This window comes from Phaseolus vulgaris, chromosome 9, assembly GCF_000499845.2.
Source record: "Phaseolus vulgaris cultivar G19833 chromosome 9, P. vulgaris v2.0, whole genome shotgun sequence".
Classification (NCBI taxonomy): domain Eukaryota; kingdom Viridiplantae; phylum Streptophyta; class Magnoliopsida; order Fabales; family Fabaceae; genus Phaseolus; species Phaseolus vulgaris.
The window spans coordinates 18,398,426-18,415,494 of NC_023751.2; the positions used below are offsets into that span (position 1 = coordinate 18,398,426).

The 17,069-nt window shown below is 39.6% G+C and overlaps 2 protein-coding genes and 1 non-coding gene across 3 annotated transcripts; 1 reads left to right on the forward strand and 2 right to left on the reverse strand.

The window, feature by feature from the left end:
- Positions 1–445: 445 nt before the first annotated feature.
- On the forward strand, positions 446–6,945 carry LOC137821532 (endo-1,4-beta-xylanase 5). Its single transcript, XM_068626171.1, has 8 exons — positions 446–823; positions 911–945; positions 1,023–1,194; positions 1,477–1,649; positions 1,731–1,832; positions 5,537–5,683; positions 5,769–6,407; positions 6,501–6,945. The coding sequence occupies exons 1-8, from the start codon at positions 748–750 to the stop codon at positions 6,834–6,836; spliced, it is 1,680 nt and encodes a 559-aa protein (XP_068482272.1). The 5' UTR covers positions 446–747; the 3' UTR covers positions 6,837–6,945.
- Positions 1,320–1,392, reverse strand: TRNAE-CUC (transfer RNA glutamic acid (anticodon CUC)). The gene has a single exon. It is a non-coding gene; the product is annotated as a tRNA-Glu (tRNA).
- Positions 6,946–9,980: 3,035 nt separating the features above from the next.
- On the reverse strand, positions 9,981–11,768 carry LOC137822686 (hydroquinone glucosyltransferase-like). Its single transcript, XM_068627632.1, has one exon. It carries the CDS (start codon positions 11,626–11,628, stop codon positions 10,186–10,188), a length of 1,443 nt encoding a protein of 480 aa, XP_068483733.1. The 5' UTR covers positions 11,629–11,768; the 3' UTR covers positions 9,981–10,185.
- Positions 11,769–17,069: the final 5,301 nt, after the last annotated feature.

Genomic DNA, 17,069 nt, shown 5'->3' on the forward strand with positions numbered 1-17,069 from the left:
TTAAGGATCATGTGATCCAAGACCGCCTCACACATTTCTCACACTTCTCAGTTATTTTTTGTTCCTGTGCAAATCACACGCTCTAATTAAAGAAGTATGCAAAATTTAAACTTTTCCAAGATTTAAAATTCATGTTAATTTCAAAATTTAAATTGTAGATTCATTAGAATTTGAAAGAAAGAAATAGTCATTAATTATAGTAGTAATAATAAGTCTGAATAAGGAGTACTGCAGTATCCGTATTTGGAAAAGCAATGTGAACAATAGAGTGAGTTGAAGTAGATGGAAATGTAATTCGAAGACACATTAACTAAATTGACTATTGAAATCCATTACCATCACCCATTACCGTTGCAAAAATTCAAGGTTTGGTGAATTGGTAATTAATGATGCAGGAGGAAGGTGAAGAACTATAGTAGCAGTGTCTCTAAATAAAGAGTGAGATGAATTTATTAGTTCTCTTATTTGTTAACGTAACAGTGGCATGTGAAGAGAAAAGAAGGGACCTTTTCAGAGGTTCTGTTCCCTTGTGATATCACCTCCCAAATGCTACACCACTGTTACCCTCAATCCAAGTACAATCAATCGCTTTGTCGTCACTCCTTTCTTACACTCCCGTGTTCTCTGGGACTCTGTTCACTGCTACTAACACCCCCATTTCTTTTTGTATTTAAGCTCAATGCTTTTCTTCACACTTTATAACCCTTTTGCTTCTATTCACTTCTTCCCCCATTTATAAGTCCAAGGATGCAAGATATCCCCTTCTATGTCCTTATACTTTCCCTCCTTCTAATTCCAACTTCTCTGGTTTCTCCTTTATACGGTTCTTCTTCCTACAAATTTTCCCTGTTTATTATTTTCAAGTACTAATAACATTCTCAATATTCATTATTTGCTGTCTTCGTTGCAGATGGGCCCTTATATGACTTCACTGCCCACACTGAGGTGATTATATTTTTTAAACAAAACGCATTCAACATTCACTAAGCTGGGATTATGACTTTAATTGATGTTCATGATAGTGCAAAGAGAAACCAGAGGAGCCACTTTATGGAGGAGGAGTTCTCAAGAGTCAGCAACGGTCTCCTCCTGGTCTTCAAGACAACATTGCCTCATCTTACGTTGTTAACAACACCTATGTGCCTTCACTCCTTCTCTATAATCTCACCCAGGGCACCATTTACACTTTTTCCGGTTAGTTATTATCGTTTTTACACTCTTATCTTAATGATTGATTATGTTACTTTTCACCATTTTCTGCTTAATAAAAGAAAAAAAAACTACAGTAGCGTTATTTTAAAGTTTTGATTAAAAAAAAATTCCGTTGCCGGGACTTGAACCCGGGTCTCTCGGGTGAGAGCCGAGTATCCTAACCAACTAGACTACAACGGATTGATGTTGTTTAAATAATTAAATAATTTAAAGTTAAACTCTTCGATAGTAAGAATTGTTAGATATTATGATAATATGTTACAGCATGGGTGAGAGTTAAAGGTTCAAGTTCGGGCATGATAAGGGCTACCCTGGAAACAGAGAAAGAGACGTATGATTGCATCGGGACAGTTTCAGCCAAGCTTGGATGCTGGTCATTTCTCAAGGGTGGTTTCGTTCTAACCTCGTCTTCAAATTTATCCGTCATCTTCTTCCAGGTAGCTTCCTTTTCTCTGCTCTTTTATTCCGTAAAACTCTTTAGGATATTTGGTTAGTTTCTTTTAACCTTGTGTATGCAGAACGCGGATGGTAAAGACATCAATATAGAAGTTGCTAGTCCATCACTCCAGCCATTTACTAACCAACAATGGAGAATCAACCAACAGTATATGATCAATACTGTGAGTTACACTTCATTATTTTGACCAAAATAATGGAATGCTTAGTTGTTTTTTATTCACCAAATGCGGTAATTAATTGTTGTAAAACAGAATTTGTAATATTTTAAAACAGAAAACGAAAAAACAGAGCACGTGCAGGAAACGTAAAATAGAGTCTGCCAGTGTGCGCACAAACCTTAGAAATCCTCATTCATAGAGGACCAACGTTTGAAACACTCGTTCGTAGAGGTTGAACGTGAGATACCAACCTTCCTCAATCTAAGGGGACCCCAGAAAATGTTCCTATCATGAATGAGTCTCTAAGAACGTGTGTGCTCTCAACAGATTCAAATCTGCCCCGCACTCTTCGGGAAGACACAGTCTCTACAACAGCTCGGAACTGTCTTGATCGTGGGAATCAGATTTGCTTAAGTAGTGGGATGTGGTTATTTTCTCCATCTATAAATACTGCCACCTTTTGCTTCAGAAAATGCATATCTCACTCACCTTCTTCACTTTTTCATTTTCATCTCAGCGTGCACGGTTCATCTTCTTTTCTTCCTCCCCATCTCTCTTCATTTATTCTTTTACTTTATAATTATTTTTATGAGTTTTATTGGATTCTTATTCTTTTAAGAGTAACTTGCTAGTTCTGATCCTTGAAAATTTGTGGGAAGTTCCTGTTGTATCATGGGAGACTTGCGCAATACACAATACACCGCGGATAAGTCCTTACGGATAGTGATTGCCCATGCCTTGGGAAATTAATTTTGTTTGTGTTTAAAGCCTCATTTTCTACAATCGTAAGGACTTATGACTGAAAATGCGGACAACAACAACGCTGCACGTCAAATGTTGTTTTTGCAACGCAAACCATTTTTGCGAAACCATTTTCGGATGTCTCGAAAATTGAAGTCTTCATTACAACTTCTATACCTGACTCAAGCACAATTGCGAAACAAATTGATAATTGGATCCATGCAAATAAGGTATGTCGTCACACCTTATTTAGTGTGTTATCTAACGATCTGTTCGATGTCTATGCTTCGTACAAGGAAGCAAAAGATATTTGGGATTCTCTTATCCTCAAATACACTGCCAAAGACATCGTCAAACAAAAATTCATAATCGGAAACTACTACCGTTGGGAGATGATCAAAGGCAAAGACATCAAAATCCAGATAAACGAATATCACAAGCTGTTTGAAGATATCAAAGCTGAAAGCATAGCCTTGCCGAATGAATTCGTGTCCAATTTCTTGATCGAAAAGTTTCCACAATCTTGGACGGATTACAAACAACAACTAAAGCACAAACACAAACAAATGTCACTATCAGATCTGATCACCCACATCATCATTGAAGACACAAACAAGAAGGAGTTTCTTGCTGCAAAGGCCAAAACTTTGTCTGCCAAAACAATTTTGGTAGAAGACAAACCAACTCCAAAAAGGTACGAGAAAAAAATTTGATCACAAAAAGAAACATAATAATAAATTCTCTCGTCCCAATGGAACTAACCTCACTTTCAAGAAAAGGATAATTGCTTTGTTTGTGGAAAGTCAGGTCATCATGCACCTTAGTGGAGACATAGGACCAAAAACGAATATTTTAAGTCAATGAGCACCCCTTACGATGCTAACTCTAAATTAAAGAAGAACAAAGGAGAATCTATTTTTCAACTCAGTATGCCCAGATAATTGGAAGCTTATTGCATTTAATGAGCTTTTCTAGACCAGATATTGCTTACGCAGTAGGTAGACTGAGTAGATACATTCAATGTCCTAGTCAGGATCATTGGGATGCGCTTGCAAGACTCATGAAATACTTGAGAACTACAAATGGATTATGTCATTGAATATAATGGTATTCCCGTTGTGCTAGAAGGGTACAATGATGCTAACTGGATCTCTGATTCAGATGAGACAAAATCCATTAGTGGTTATGTATTTACACTTGGGGGTGATGCAGTTACATGGAGATCAGCCAGACAAAATATTATTGCAAGATCAACAATGGAATCTGAGTTTGTTGCTCTCGAAATGGTTGGTAGTGAAGTTGAGTGGTTGAAAAACTTCTTAGCAAACATTCCGTTAGGAATGAAACCAACCTCATATGTATTAATGCATTATGATTGTCAATCGGCAATAACTATAGCTAAAAATAAAACTTTCAATGGAAAGAACGGACATATACAATTGAGACATAATTTAGTGAAACAGTTGTTAAAGAGTGAAACGATTTATATTGACTATGTCAAGTCAGAACGGAACTTAGCAGATCCTCTGACAAAACCCTCAGGGAGAAAACTGGTTTTAGAAACATCGAGGGGAATGAGACTTAAGCCACTTGCAAACAAACAAGTGATGGAAACCAAACCTTTGTGATTGGAGATCCCATGAATAAGGTTCATATGGGTAAAAACAAGTCACTTGTTAGTTATGCTAGCACTAATATTGATTTAAAATCAATTTTGTCCATTCCTATGGTGAGTGTGAAAGTGTTAGATACTGCATTATCGAGAGGATAAACTTTATGGTTAAAATTCTAAGGTAAAAGAATTTTAACGATTTACAAAGTTTTTAATGGTTTATATATCCCTTATGGGTTGTGTATGATTTGCAACATACACTTGATGAAATCACCTATATGAGTGTCAAGTGGGGCCGCTTGCATGAGATCTTGACAAGATCTCTATAACACTCATGAATATTGGGCACGCATATGGCCTAACCAGCGCAACACAACGATAACAACAAGTAATGTGGGGGTGTATTGTGATTGATAAACCTCTAACACATACTGAGTGTCTTGGTTCATATAGCTTGCTATACTAGCTTTGATGCATTACATCTTAGATGAACCCAATTTTTTTTTCTTTCTTTATCTCTATGTTTTATCTTTTGCAATATGTGGGGATTGTAAAACAGAATCTGTAATTGTAAAACAAAATCTGTAATATTGCAAAACAGAAAAAGAAAAAACAGAGCGTGTGCAGAAACGAAAAACAGAGTGTGCGAGTGTGCACACAAACCTCTGAAACCCTCATTCGTAGAGGACCAACGTTCGAATTCGCAGAGGTTGAACGTGGGATAGAGTCCCAACGTTCTGCAACCTAATGGGACCTCCAGAAATGGTTCCTACCTTGAATGAGTCACTCAGAACGTGCGTGCTTTCAACAAATTCAGCTCTGCTCCGCTCTCTCCGGGAAGACGCAATCTTCTTCTCTGCAAGAGCTCTGAACCGCCTTGACCGTGGGAAGCATATTTGCTCACGTAGTGGGATGTAGTTATTTTCTCCATCTATAAATACTGCAACCTTTTGCTTCAGAAAACACATTTCTCACTCACCTTCTTCACTTCTTCATTTTCATCTCAGCATGCACTATTCATCTTTTTCTCTTCCTCCCCATCTCTCTTCATTTATTTTTTTACTTTATAATTATTTTTATGAGTTTTATTGGATTTTTACTCTTTTAAGAGTAACTTGCTAGTTCTGATTCTCATAAATTTTCGAGAAGTTCCTATTGTATCCTGGGAGGCTACACAATACACCGCGGATAAGTCTTACGGACAGTGATTGCTCACGTCTTGGGAAATTAATTTTGTTCATGTGTTAAACCATCATTTTCTACATTAACGAGGGATGATGTTGCAAGGACTTTCTCACAAATGAAGTGTCTAACAAAAGGGATGTAATGTTTGTTTTCCTCTTGCATTTGATAGAAAAGAAAGCGTGCCGTCACTGTTCATGTGTCTGATAGCAACGGAAGAAGATTGCAAGGAGCTTCCGTCCGTATAGAGCAAATATCAAAAGACTTCCCTTTTGGATCTGCAATAGCAAAGACCATTCTTGGCAACTTACCCTATCAGGTTTGTATATTTTGCATACCCCACTAACAACTATATTTCATAGCATAGAAATGCATGACAAGACTCAATTCCTGTGTCCGTTCAGAATTGGTTTGCGAAACGATTCAATGCCGCAGTCTTTGAAAATGAGCTCAAATGGTACGCCACAGAACCTGATGAAGGCAGGGTCAATTACACCATTTCAGATCAAATGCTACAATTTGTTAGAACAAACAATATCGTTGCCAGAGGGCACAACATATTTTGGGAAGACCCTAAATACACTCCTCCATGGGTTCTTAACCTTACTGGCATCCAGTTACAATCTGCTGTGAATTCCCGAATACACAGTCTCATGAGCCAATACAAAGATGAGTTCATACACTGGGACGTCAGCAATGAAATGCTTCATTTTGAGTTCTACGAGCAAAGGCTTGGATCTGATGCCACATTGCATTTTTTTGAGACTGCACATGAATCAGATCCATTATCAACCCTGTTCATGAATGACTTTAATGTTGTGGAAACATGCAGTGATGTAAATTCCACTGTAGACGCCTATATCTCACGGGTAAGAGAACTGCAACGAAATGGCATCTTTATGGATGGAATTGGCTTGGAGGGACACTTCACAGTACCCAATCCTCCCCTTATCAGAGCCATCCTAGACAAGTTGGCAACACTTGGACTTCCCATTTGGCTTACTGAGGTTGATATAAGCAAGACAATTGATAGAGATTCACAGGTAACTTAATTTGCATATGGAGTTTTCATATTTGATGTGAATTTAAAGGTATCTATTGAGTTGACATAACTGAATCTCTTTGATAACATGTAGGCGAAATATTTGGAGGAAGTTTTGAGGGAAGGATTCTCACATCCTTCTGTGAATGGGATAATGCTTTGGACTGCATATCATCCAAATGGGTGCTACCAAATGTGCCTCACAGACAATAATTTCAATAACCTGCCAGCAGGTGATACGGTGGACAAAGTTCTTCAAGAGTGGCAAACAGGTCGTGTAGAGGGAGTGGCAGATGTGCACGGTTCCTATAGCTTTTATGGCTTCTTAGGAGAATATTCTATTACTGTCAACTATGGCAACAGGACTACACATTCAACATTCTCCCTCTCTCCAGCTCAAGAAACTAGACATTTCACCATTACACTCTGATCTCACACACTCTTATATAGCTGCTTAACATCACTGCAAACATTACTTTCAAATTCCTCCTTTCTACTCCAAGCCTGCTTCAATGAAGATGCTGTGTTCAGAATTTTTTTACAACTATTCTCCCGATCTGAGTGTTGTACAATTATAATCAATTATCAAATAGATTTATAAAATAAACAGTCCAATTCAAAATCATAATAAACTTTTCCTCATTTACTCTACACCAGCCAAAATGCAGTCATAATTATGAAACAAATATAAGTAAGAGGAAGAACGGTTTTTTGTAAAGTAAATTGTTTATTTTATTTACATTTCGAATAAAGTCTTCAAAATTTTCATAGACAAACTAATTTTATTTAGTGGTATCATAAACACACAAACCCAACATGTAAAAAAATGGATTGTGATGGTTTCAACTTTTTTTTTAGAGTGTGCTGAAATTCTCAATCCAATCTATATTGAGTTGAGAATTATTATAAAAAAGAAAAAAGATGAAGAGGTTGTAAGGAATGGGTAACTCATAATTTATAATTAGAGGAATCATAACTCTAATGTGAATATCATTTTAGGGTTTTTGTGTGTGTCTGTATGAGTAGTAAGGTAAAATAAATTTGGTAACATTAATAAACTTGTGCAGTAATGTGACCTAGGGTGATTAGTAAGGACAAAGAGAGTCAGAGTAAATGTTTATAGTGATATCGTTTCCATTACACTACTAAAATATAATATATCTTATTCTATCAAATAAAAATTAACCCAAGTTTTAGTGTTTATTTTTATAATAATAATTTTGTATTAAACCACAACTTTAATACAATACATATAGAATAAAATATTTAATTATCTTATTTTGATATAATAATTAAAATCGCATAAAGCAACACATAATATATATTATTTAATAATATGTAAAATTAAAATAAAATCACATTCACCTAATATGTAATAAAGATTAGCAAGTAAGATCACATTAAACTAATATTGAATTATAATAATTAATAGTTAACAGTGAAGAAAATTAAAGTACAATTAAAAAATAATTTAAAAAAATGTAAAATAGTCCTGAAAATTATGTAAGATTATGAATAATATGATGGCAGAGGTGCATAAGACGGTGAAGATTTAAAAAAACATAATCCCATATAAAGTGTTAAAAATAATATAATAAAATAAAAAGGTAGAAGAATGAAAAACTAAGTATATGAGGAATGATATATCGATTCTCTCTTTCATTGTACAATCTTTAATTAATGATATAAAAAATAATATTTTTATCATTTCATATAAAAATTGAAATTTTTTATAAAGAAATAGGATTGTATACGGGAGAAAGGTTGTTAATGTAGCTTTTTTCTTAGTATATATAGCATAGAGCACGGAAGATTGAGGGTATGTTTAGATTAGGAAGGGATGTGTGAAAAATTGAGAGAGTGAGGGTCTGTTTGTTTTAAGGGAACTACTATTCACGAGGATGAAAGTGCAATGATATGTGTGCGGAGGAGGAAGAGAGAATCACTGTGAACAGTACTTCCGTTACTTCTCCTCATATTACAAAGAATCTTGCAGAACCTCTCATAAGCAGGTGTGTTTTTTCCATTATAGTCTCATTTTTTTGTCTTTGCATAAAAGTAGCATATTACTTTCTTTTTTGTTGTATAGTTAATATATATAATATAATATAATACAAATAAAATAATATTAAATAATATTAAAATTATCTAAATATAAATATTAATTATTACATAAATTTAACCAACACAAATATTTAATGGTATTATTAATAAATTATAATTTTTAAAATAATGATAATAAATATAAATTAAATAAAATTATTAAATAATAGTAATATTAATAATTATTATTTTTATATCAAATATTTAATAATATTATTAATAAGTATTATTTATTATTAATAATAAATAAAATTATATATAATAAAATTAAATATAGTTATTTATATAAATAAATAAATTAGTTTTTTTAAATTTTTGTAATCTTAAGTTTTTATTAATTAAAAAAATTAAAATTTTAATCATACTCACCACTTTACTTACAAATTTATTATTTTTATGAAAAAATTTCATGTTTAATGATAAGAAATTTGTTTTTTTAAAAATAATTATTCAATGATATTAGAAATAATTAGAAAATTTTAACTAACTCAAAATTACACAAAAATACTACATATTTTATTATTCAAATATTTTTGAAGATAAGGATAAATTTGTAAACTTACATTTTACACATTTAAAAAAAATCAAACTTTTTTCACAACCATCTCATTAGTCACAAATTCCAATAAACTTTACTCACACATTCATTCTAACATACCTCAATCCAAACAACCTTACTTTCTTCACACTTTCTTCTCACATCCACTCCTTCAAATCCTCACACATCTACTTCTTAATCCAAACATTGTGAAGAAAGTGATGATATTTGGATTGAGGTATGTTAGAATGGATATGTGAGGAAATTTTTTGAGAATTTGTTAGTCATGTAATGGTTGTAAGAGAATTTTGAATTTCTTTTAAAGATATAAAATGTTACTTTACAAATTTACCCTTACCTACTAAAAAAATTAATAATTAAATGAGTTTTTTTTTTTAAAATATATTCATAAAATTTAAAATTATAATTAAAAAATTAAATATGTATTAAATATAAACAGATATAATTTAAAAATTATAATTAAAAAAAATATATTCAATAAATTAAATAAAAACAAAAATTTTAAATATGTATTATAAAATTTGAAAATAAATCAAAAAATAAATAAGATATTATATAAATAAATAAAAATATTATTTTTTAATATTAAAAATCTTATAATAATGAAAAAAATACTAAAAATATATAAAAAGTAATTAACAATAAAAAAGAATTTCATAAAAAAATAGAATTAAATAATTATAACTCATTAACATAATAATTTATATAAAAAATATATTAATATAAATACATTAACAAATTAAATAAAAAAAATTCAAGTAACTTTTAAAATATTAAACATATATTATAAAATTATAAAATAAATCATATCTTATATAAATAAAAAAATATTATTTTTAATATTAAAAAACCTTATAATAATAGAAAATAAAAATACTATAACAGTAAAATAAATAAAGATAAATTAAAAAATATACACGCATTCCCTCAACATCTCTTTATTTTCACAGAAGAAAATATTTACTATTTACAACTATATTTTTTTTCTTTCTTCTCTTCCTCGTAGAACCCTAAATCCATTTCTCCTATTTTTTTTTACCTGTGAAAAGAATAAGAAGAGAAGCAAATAGATCGAGTGGGTGAGTGGTGGAAAGAGGGGGAAAGCATTGAAGTAATTTCAATTTGAAAGTTCTGTTAGGGCTCTCCACTTGCGAGCCAATTCAGAAATTTGGGTTGACGAAGAGCCACCCTCCCTGAGAGCTGCGGCAGCGGCCTCCTTCAGTTCCTTCATTCGGTGAAGAAGTTTCTTCCCTTCCTCACCTTCCATCACCATCTTCACAACCCTCGCAATTTCTCCTCTTTCCACCGCCCCATTCTCACCAATCACCACTCTCACTGCCACTTTCATACCTTCACTTACCAAAACGGTATTCATCTTCTGCTCAGCATACAGTGGCCAAGTCACCAAGGGCACCCCATTCACCACACTCTCAAGAACCGAGTTCCAACCACAGTGGCTGAGAAACCCTCCAGTGGAGGGGTGCCTCAGCACCTGGGCCTGTGGGACCCAAGACGGCACCACCAAGCCTCTTCCTTTTGTTCTCTCCACAAAACCCTCAGGCAAGAAATCAAAAGGGTGGGCATGAGTATCCTCGGTGAAATAAGAAGCATTAGGAACTTCCTCATTGGGGCACTTCACAACCCACACAAACCTCTGCTCGCTCATCTCCAACCCCAAAGCCAGTTCCTCCATCTGATCTATGGACAGGGTCCCACCGCTACCAAAACACACCAGTATCACACTGCCTTCCGGCTGCGCATCCAACCATTTCAAGCACCAACACTGTTCGATCATGTTCACACCGCTTCCAGCATCATCCTCTTTCACCAGCGGTCCAATCGGATAAACCGGTGGCCTACCCGGTTCCTCCTTCAGCAGCAAGTCTAACGTGTCCGGTTCAAGATCACGGAAGCTATTTTCAACGAACCCCTCTGCTAATATGTAGCGTTTAGAGTGGTGCAAAAGCCATTTGTAGGCATCGTTATCCTGGTCCTCAAAGGCATCCCCCAAGTCCTTTCGTAGAAACGGCAAGCAGCCGGGGATGTGGACAAGCTTGGAGGGGTCCCGGAAGTGAACGTCTTGGTCCAGGCGAGGGAGGTGCAAGGCGAAAGACAAAAGCATGGCGGTGGAAGGGAAGAAGACGTAAGGGGGCGCGTTTAGTTGCCTGGCGAGGTCGAAGGCATCGGTCCCGAAGAAGTCGAGGAGTAGAGCGGTTACGCGGTGGGTGGAGGACAGAGAGAGGAGGGCGTGGCGGAGAGAAGGGAGAGAGCGCAGGAGTGTGACAGAGATTATAGTCTCCATTTTAGCGTTGGGTGGAATGTCGGAGAGTGTTAGCGTTGGAAGGAAGGTGTAGGAGATGAGAGGTGGGAGGGAGGTGAGGACGGTGGTTAGGGCCGTAGAGGGAGGAGCATAGGTGGGTATGAAGAAAGTGATACGGAGGTTGTGGTGACGGCAGAGTCTCTTGGCGAACTCAATCATTGGAATCAAATGTCCCATGCCTGGGCTTGGCACCATGGCTACCACAGCTTCTATTTCCCCTGACTTTTGTTGCTCTTCCATGATAATTTCGCTTTGCAAATTTGGGTGGAACAAGGAAGAACTTTTTATTATTGATTTATGTCGGTGTAATGTTTGTATTTTAGTGAAACTAGACACTTCATTTTTGGTTATATTTTGATTACATTCAAACTCTTTCTTAACATAAGTCTAACTTTTGTCTCATTTTAGTCAATATTCAATACTAAGTGCAACACCCCTTTAAGCTTATGCTGATGCTGATTAATTTGTAGACAGTAAAGTGGAACCAAGAATTACTCATCAACACTTACACTTTCTATAACCATACTTGGCTTTTGAGTTATCCTACTCACACATTATTCACTTCTAATTATACAACAACAATTCTATAACTAATAAAATATTTAATTAAAATATAAAATCAATTATTGATTATAAAATTAATAAAATGAGTTGTAAGATTAAAGCGGTGTCAATCTATCACTCTTATCAATGATGATGACACAGAAATACCCATTTTCTATTAAACATTGATATGACACTTTTATTTTAAAATATAAAATAATTTGGGATGAATCAACTTTGAAAAAAAGAGTAAAACTATTTTTTTATTAGGTGGCTTAGGAAAATTGAAGGGTGTGTATGGAAAGTTTTCCTAACTACTATGATAAAATTGGAAGAAAAAAAAAAGACGCGATACAAGATTCCAAATTAACAAAAGTTAAATTATTTTTTATTCCATACCAAAAGTTTAATTTGATTTAAACAATCTAACTACTATGAATAAAGCTTGCAAGGAAGAAATAACTGGAAATAGACTGTGAGAGACGTTTCACTCACTCCAAAAATTAATATTAATTATATATTTTTATTTTTATAATATATAAACTTTATCTTTCAATTTTATATTTTTACAATAAACTTACGATTTTTCAATTAATAATCATACGAGCAATACAACAGTGAGATTGATCAAATACATGAAAACAATGGAACCTATCTATCCATACCTTGTTGTACCGGTATGGCCGAGAGGCCGAGGGACCAAGACCTTAGAAGGCTTGGCCGAGAGGCCTAGACCTTAGAAGACTTGGCCGAGTGGCCGAGACCTGGGAAGACTTGGCCGAGAGGCCGAGACCTTAGAAGACTTGGCCGAGACGACCGAGACCACTGGAACATGGCCGATGGTCGACCCATGCCATGATGATTTGGCCGATGGCCGACCCCTATTACAGTTAACGCTCAAACCAAGATCAGTGAAGTTAATCTATCATTAAGAATTAGGTAATGCAAACCTAAGAGGTGTCCACCTCGATAAATGGGCCCAACAAGGTAGGCCCACTAGAATAATATAAATAGTACGCATCCCAAGGAGTAAGGTATGTCATTTATCACTCTGAGAGCTGACCACCCGCTTTACTGACTTGAGCGTCGGAGTGCCTTCGCAGGTACCCCCACCATCCGGTGTTCAGTCGAGGCCGAGGGCCGAAGGAGAAGCAGGAGGACGAAGAGAACCTCAGTTCACTACCCAGTCACCTGACCGACCGAAGGAAGGAGAAGAAGACTTCGACAGTTCTCTAGGTCCCATCTCCCTAGCAGGAACAGAATTCATAGTCTGTACCGGTACTGGGCGAGGCCGGGACCCACCTGCCTGCCCGACGCCCAGTCAAGCCTGACCGAGAGACTGAGAAGTCAAGATCTTCAGAGACCTGACCGAACGGCCAGCAGACCTAGACCTCCTCTTGGAACAAGCCCTCCAATTCGGATTTCGGGCGACCAACAACCAGGCCGAGTACGAGGCCTTGCTGGCCGGGCTAAACCTAGCCTACGACCTGGGAGCGCGCGAGGTTACATGCAAAAGTGACTCCCAGGTGATGGTCGGCCAAGTCAATGGAGACTTCGAGGTTAAAGAACCTTTGCTGCAGCGATAGTACCACGCGGCCAAAAACAGTATCGCCCGCTTCAGCAAAGCACCCTTGCAACACATACCGAGGGAGGACAACAAGAGGGCCAACATCCTGTCCAAGCTCTCGGTCACCAAAAAGAAGAGCCATCAGAGGTCGGTCATACAAATATGGCTGAGACACCCAAGTGTGACGGAAGCCGAGGCCGAGTGTCTAGCTGTAGAAGAAGAAGAGGCTGAGGCCGACAGTTGGATGACACCCGTCATCCAATACCTGACAGACGGCACGTGCACGGCCGACCAAGAGAAGGCGATGAAGCAACAATGCGCCCGGTACACCATGATCAACGAAGATTTGTACTGGAGAGGCTACTCGACCCCCTTGCTGAAGTGCATCACCAATAAAAGGGCCGAGTACATCCTGGCTGAGATCCATGAGGAAATCTGCGGAAATCACGCCGGGGCGAGGACGATGGCCGCCAAGGTCCTGAGAGCCGGCTACTACTGGCCGACCGTACAGGGCGACTGTGCCGAATACGTAAAGAAATGTGCCAAGTGCCAAGAATTCAGCCCCCTCCTCCACACCAGGCCGGAAGAACCGCACAGCATCATCTCCCCCATGGCCGTTCGCCATGTGGGGGATGGATATTATCGATCCATTCTCCCCAGGGAAGGGGCAAACCAAATTCCTCCTGGTGGGAGTCGACTACTTCACAAAATGGATCGAGGCCGAGCCTCTCGCCTCTCGCCTCCATCTCAGCGAAGAATGTACAAAACTTCGTATGGAGGAGCATTGTCTGCCGATTCGGCGTCCCACACACAATAGTGACTGACAATGGCCGACAGTTCATCGACCGAGGCCTACAGTCCTTCTATGACGACCTGGGCATCAAGTCCATCACGGCCTCGGTAGAACACCCACAAACCAATGGGCAGGCCGAGGCCGCCAACAAGGTCATACTCAACGAGCTGAAGAAGCGGCTGGGCAAGGCAAAAGGACGATGGACCGAGGAACTAATCGAGGTACTTTGGGCGTACAGGTGCACTCCCCAAACTACCACACAGGAAACGCCCTAGCCTGACATATGGAACCAAGGCCATGATCCTGGTAGAGGTGGCCGAGCCCACCATACGACGGCAGATGTTCGATCTCACCCTAAACCAGGAAAGCCTAGCGGTCAACCTCGACCTGGTAAGTGAGCTTCGGGACAAAAGCAAGATTCGGGAGGCCGCCTGCAAAGCCCGAGCGTCCAGACGGTACAACACCAAAGTCCGGCCTAGAGGTTTCCAGAAGGGCGATCTTGTCTGGAGAATGCGCAGCGACGCAAGAAAAAACGAAGGGAAGTTCTCATCCAACTGGGAGGGGCCTTTCCGAGTCCGGGAAGTCGCACAAGGAGGAGCCTATCATCTAGAATGGCTTTCAGGAAAAATTGTACCGAGGACGTGGAATGCCACGCACCTCAAATTCTATTACAGCTAAAATCAATAAAATCACGCACTCTTTCCTCACCCAATCAGGAAGGTTTTAACGAGGCGTTTTCATCAAAAGTGTTGGAAATATTCTACCGAGAGTACCGGCCGACTGCCCACTCGCTCGATTAACATCGCAAGTGCCGGCCTACCGACTGCCCACTTGCTCGATTAACATCGAAAGTGCCGGCCTGCCGACTGCCCACTTGCTCGATTAACATCGCGAGTGCCGGCAAACCAACCGCCCACTTGCTCGATAGACATCGCAAGTGCTGGCAAACCGATCGCCCACTCGCTCGATTAACATCGCGAGTGCCGGCAAACCAATCGCCCACTCGCTCGATTAACATCGCGAGTGCCGGCAAACCAACCGCCCCCTTGCTCGATTAACATCACGAGTGCTGACCAACTGATCGCCCACTTGCTCGATTAACATCGCAAGTGTTGGCCGCTCGAGTTTAACACTCGCAATTAATGGCCGATCGCCCACATTTTACTTGCTCGAGTTTAACACTCGCAACTAATGGCCGATCGCCCACATTTTACCTGCTCGAGTTTAACACTCGCAATTAATGACCGATCGCCCACATTTTACCTGCTCGAGTTTAACACTCGCAATTAATGGCCGATCGCCCACATTTTACCTGCTCAAGTTCAAGGCTCGATATTAGTGGCCGATCGCCGAAATTTTACCTGCTCAAGTTTAAGGTTCGCAACTAATGGCCGATCGCCCATATTTTACGCGCTCGAATACAATATTCACAATTGAAGGCCGACCGCCAGATTTTACTTGTTCGAATTCACACAATCGCGCTTATGGCCGACCGCCCAAGGTCTTACTTGTTCGAATACATTCGTAAGTTTTGGCCGATCGCCCGAACTAGTGGGAGATCGATTGTTTAACTTATCAATTATTAATACAAAATGACAAAGAAGGAAACTGGACAATATATTAATAAAAGCACCGGGCGATACATCAAAATACAAAATAAGAAGGCCACGCCCCGGCCTTGGAGGATGCTTAAAGAAAGAAGGAAAAAGCCACAACCCGGCCAAAGGTATAAGCCTAGTCCTGCACCTCAATGCACTCACCCTCCTCGGCCTCAGCCTCCCTACCCTGAACATCGGCCTCCCCTCCTTCGGTCCCGGCCGGTTAAACCCCTCGAGTAGTCAAGGCCGCCACTTCAGCACTCGGCATGATCCGACCCTGATAGACTTCACAATCAAGGTCGAACTCCCCAGCAGCCGGCGGCCCTCCATATAGCACGTGCGCTTGACGCACGGCTCTTTCAAAGCACTGCTTCAGTAACTCCTCGGCCTCGTCGTAATTCTCGTCGAGTTCAGCTTCGACTTTGGCCTTGGCAGTTTGAAGGGCAAGTACCTCAACGGCCGACTAGGCCAGCTTCCTGTCGGCCCACTCCTTCAACTGGGCGACCTCAGCAGCCGCCCTCCTCTTCTCAGCCTCAAGCTGCCGCTTGGCCTCGGCAGCCTCATTTTGAGCCAGCTCCCTATCGGCCGACTCCTTTGCAATCTTGGTTGTCAAGTCAGCGTTAGCAGCCAAAGATTGATCCAAGGACTGGGTGGCCTCCAAGAGCTGATGCTCCAAGTGTGACACGGTCTCCACGTGTCGGTCTTGCCCCTGGAGACCGTGCTGGAAAAGCACCACCGAACGGCACACGAGCTCGAGGCCACTCCTGAAGAGCTCTGTCGGGGCGACGCCTTGGAGGGACTCCCGAGACTCATCGGGGAGCGCCACACGAACCCTTTATGTGAACTGATGGCCGCGCCCCAAGAGATCAAAGGGGGTCGGCCCAGATGAGCCCGGGCGGGAGCGAGGAGAGAGCTGCGCCACCTCGGCCGCCTCTCGACGAGGAGGAGGCGGGATCGGCATCGAGCCAGGGGACCGGACAGTAGTTGCTATGTTACTACCCTCTCTCGGCCTCTTTTTGGACTTCTGGGAAGGACCAGCCCGCTCCCTGGTTGGGGCCGCCACCTCACTGACCGGAGGCATCACGTCCAAGCTGCGGCGACCCCTGCGCTCGGTCGCTTTCTGTCGGTGCTTATCAAGCACGCCAACAGCACTTGGCCGCTCGTTCACCATGGTTTCTGC

Bases quoted from the DNA above. Each gene is read 5' to 3' on its own strand.
- LOC137821532 (XM_068626171.1), top strand. From the start codon at position 748: ATGCAAGATATCCCCTTCTATGTCCTTATACTTTCCCTCCTTCTAATT. The intron at 946-1,022 runs GTGATTATATTT...TGTTCATGATAG, and splicing joins ACTTCACTGCCCACACTGAG to TGCAAAGAGAAACCAGAGGA. The intron at 1,833-5,536 runs GTGAGTTACACT...TGCATTTGATAG, and splicing joins AACAGTATATGATCAATACT to AAAAGAAAGCGTGCCGTCAC.
- LOC137822686 (XM_068627632.1), bottom strand. From the start codon at position 11,628: ATGGAAGAGCAACAAAAGTCAGGGGAAATAGAAGCTGTGGTAGCCATG.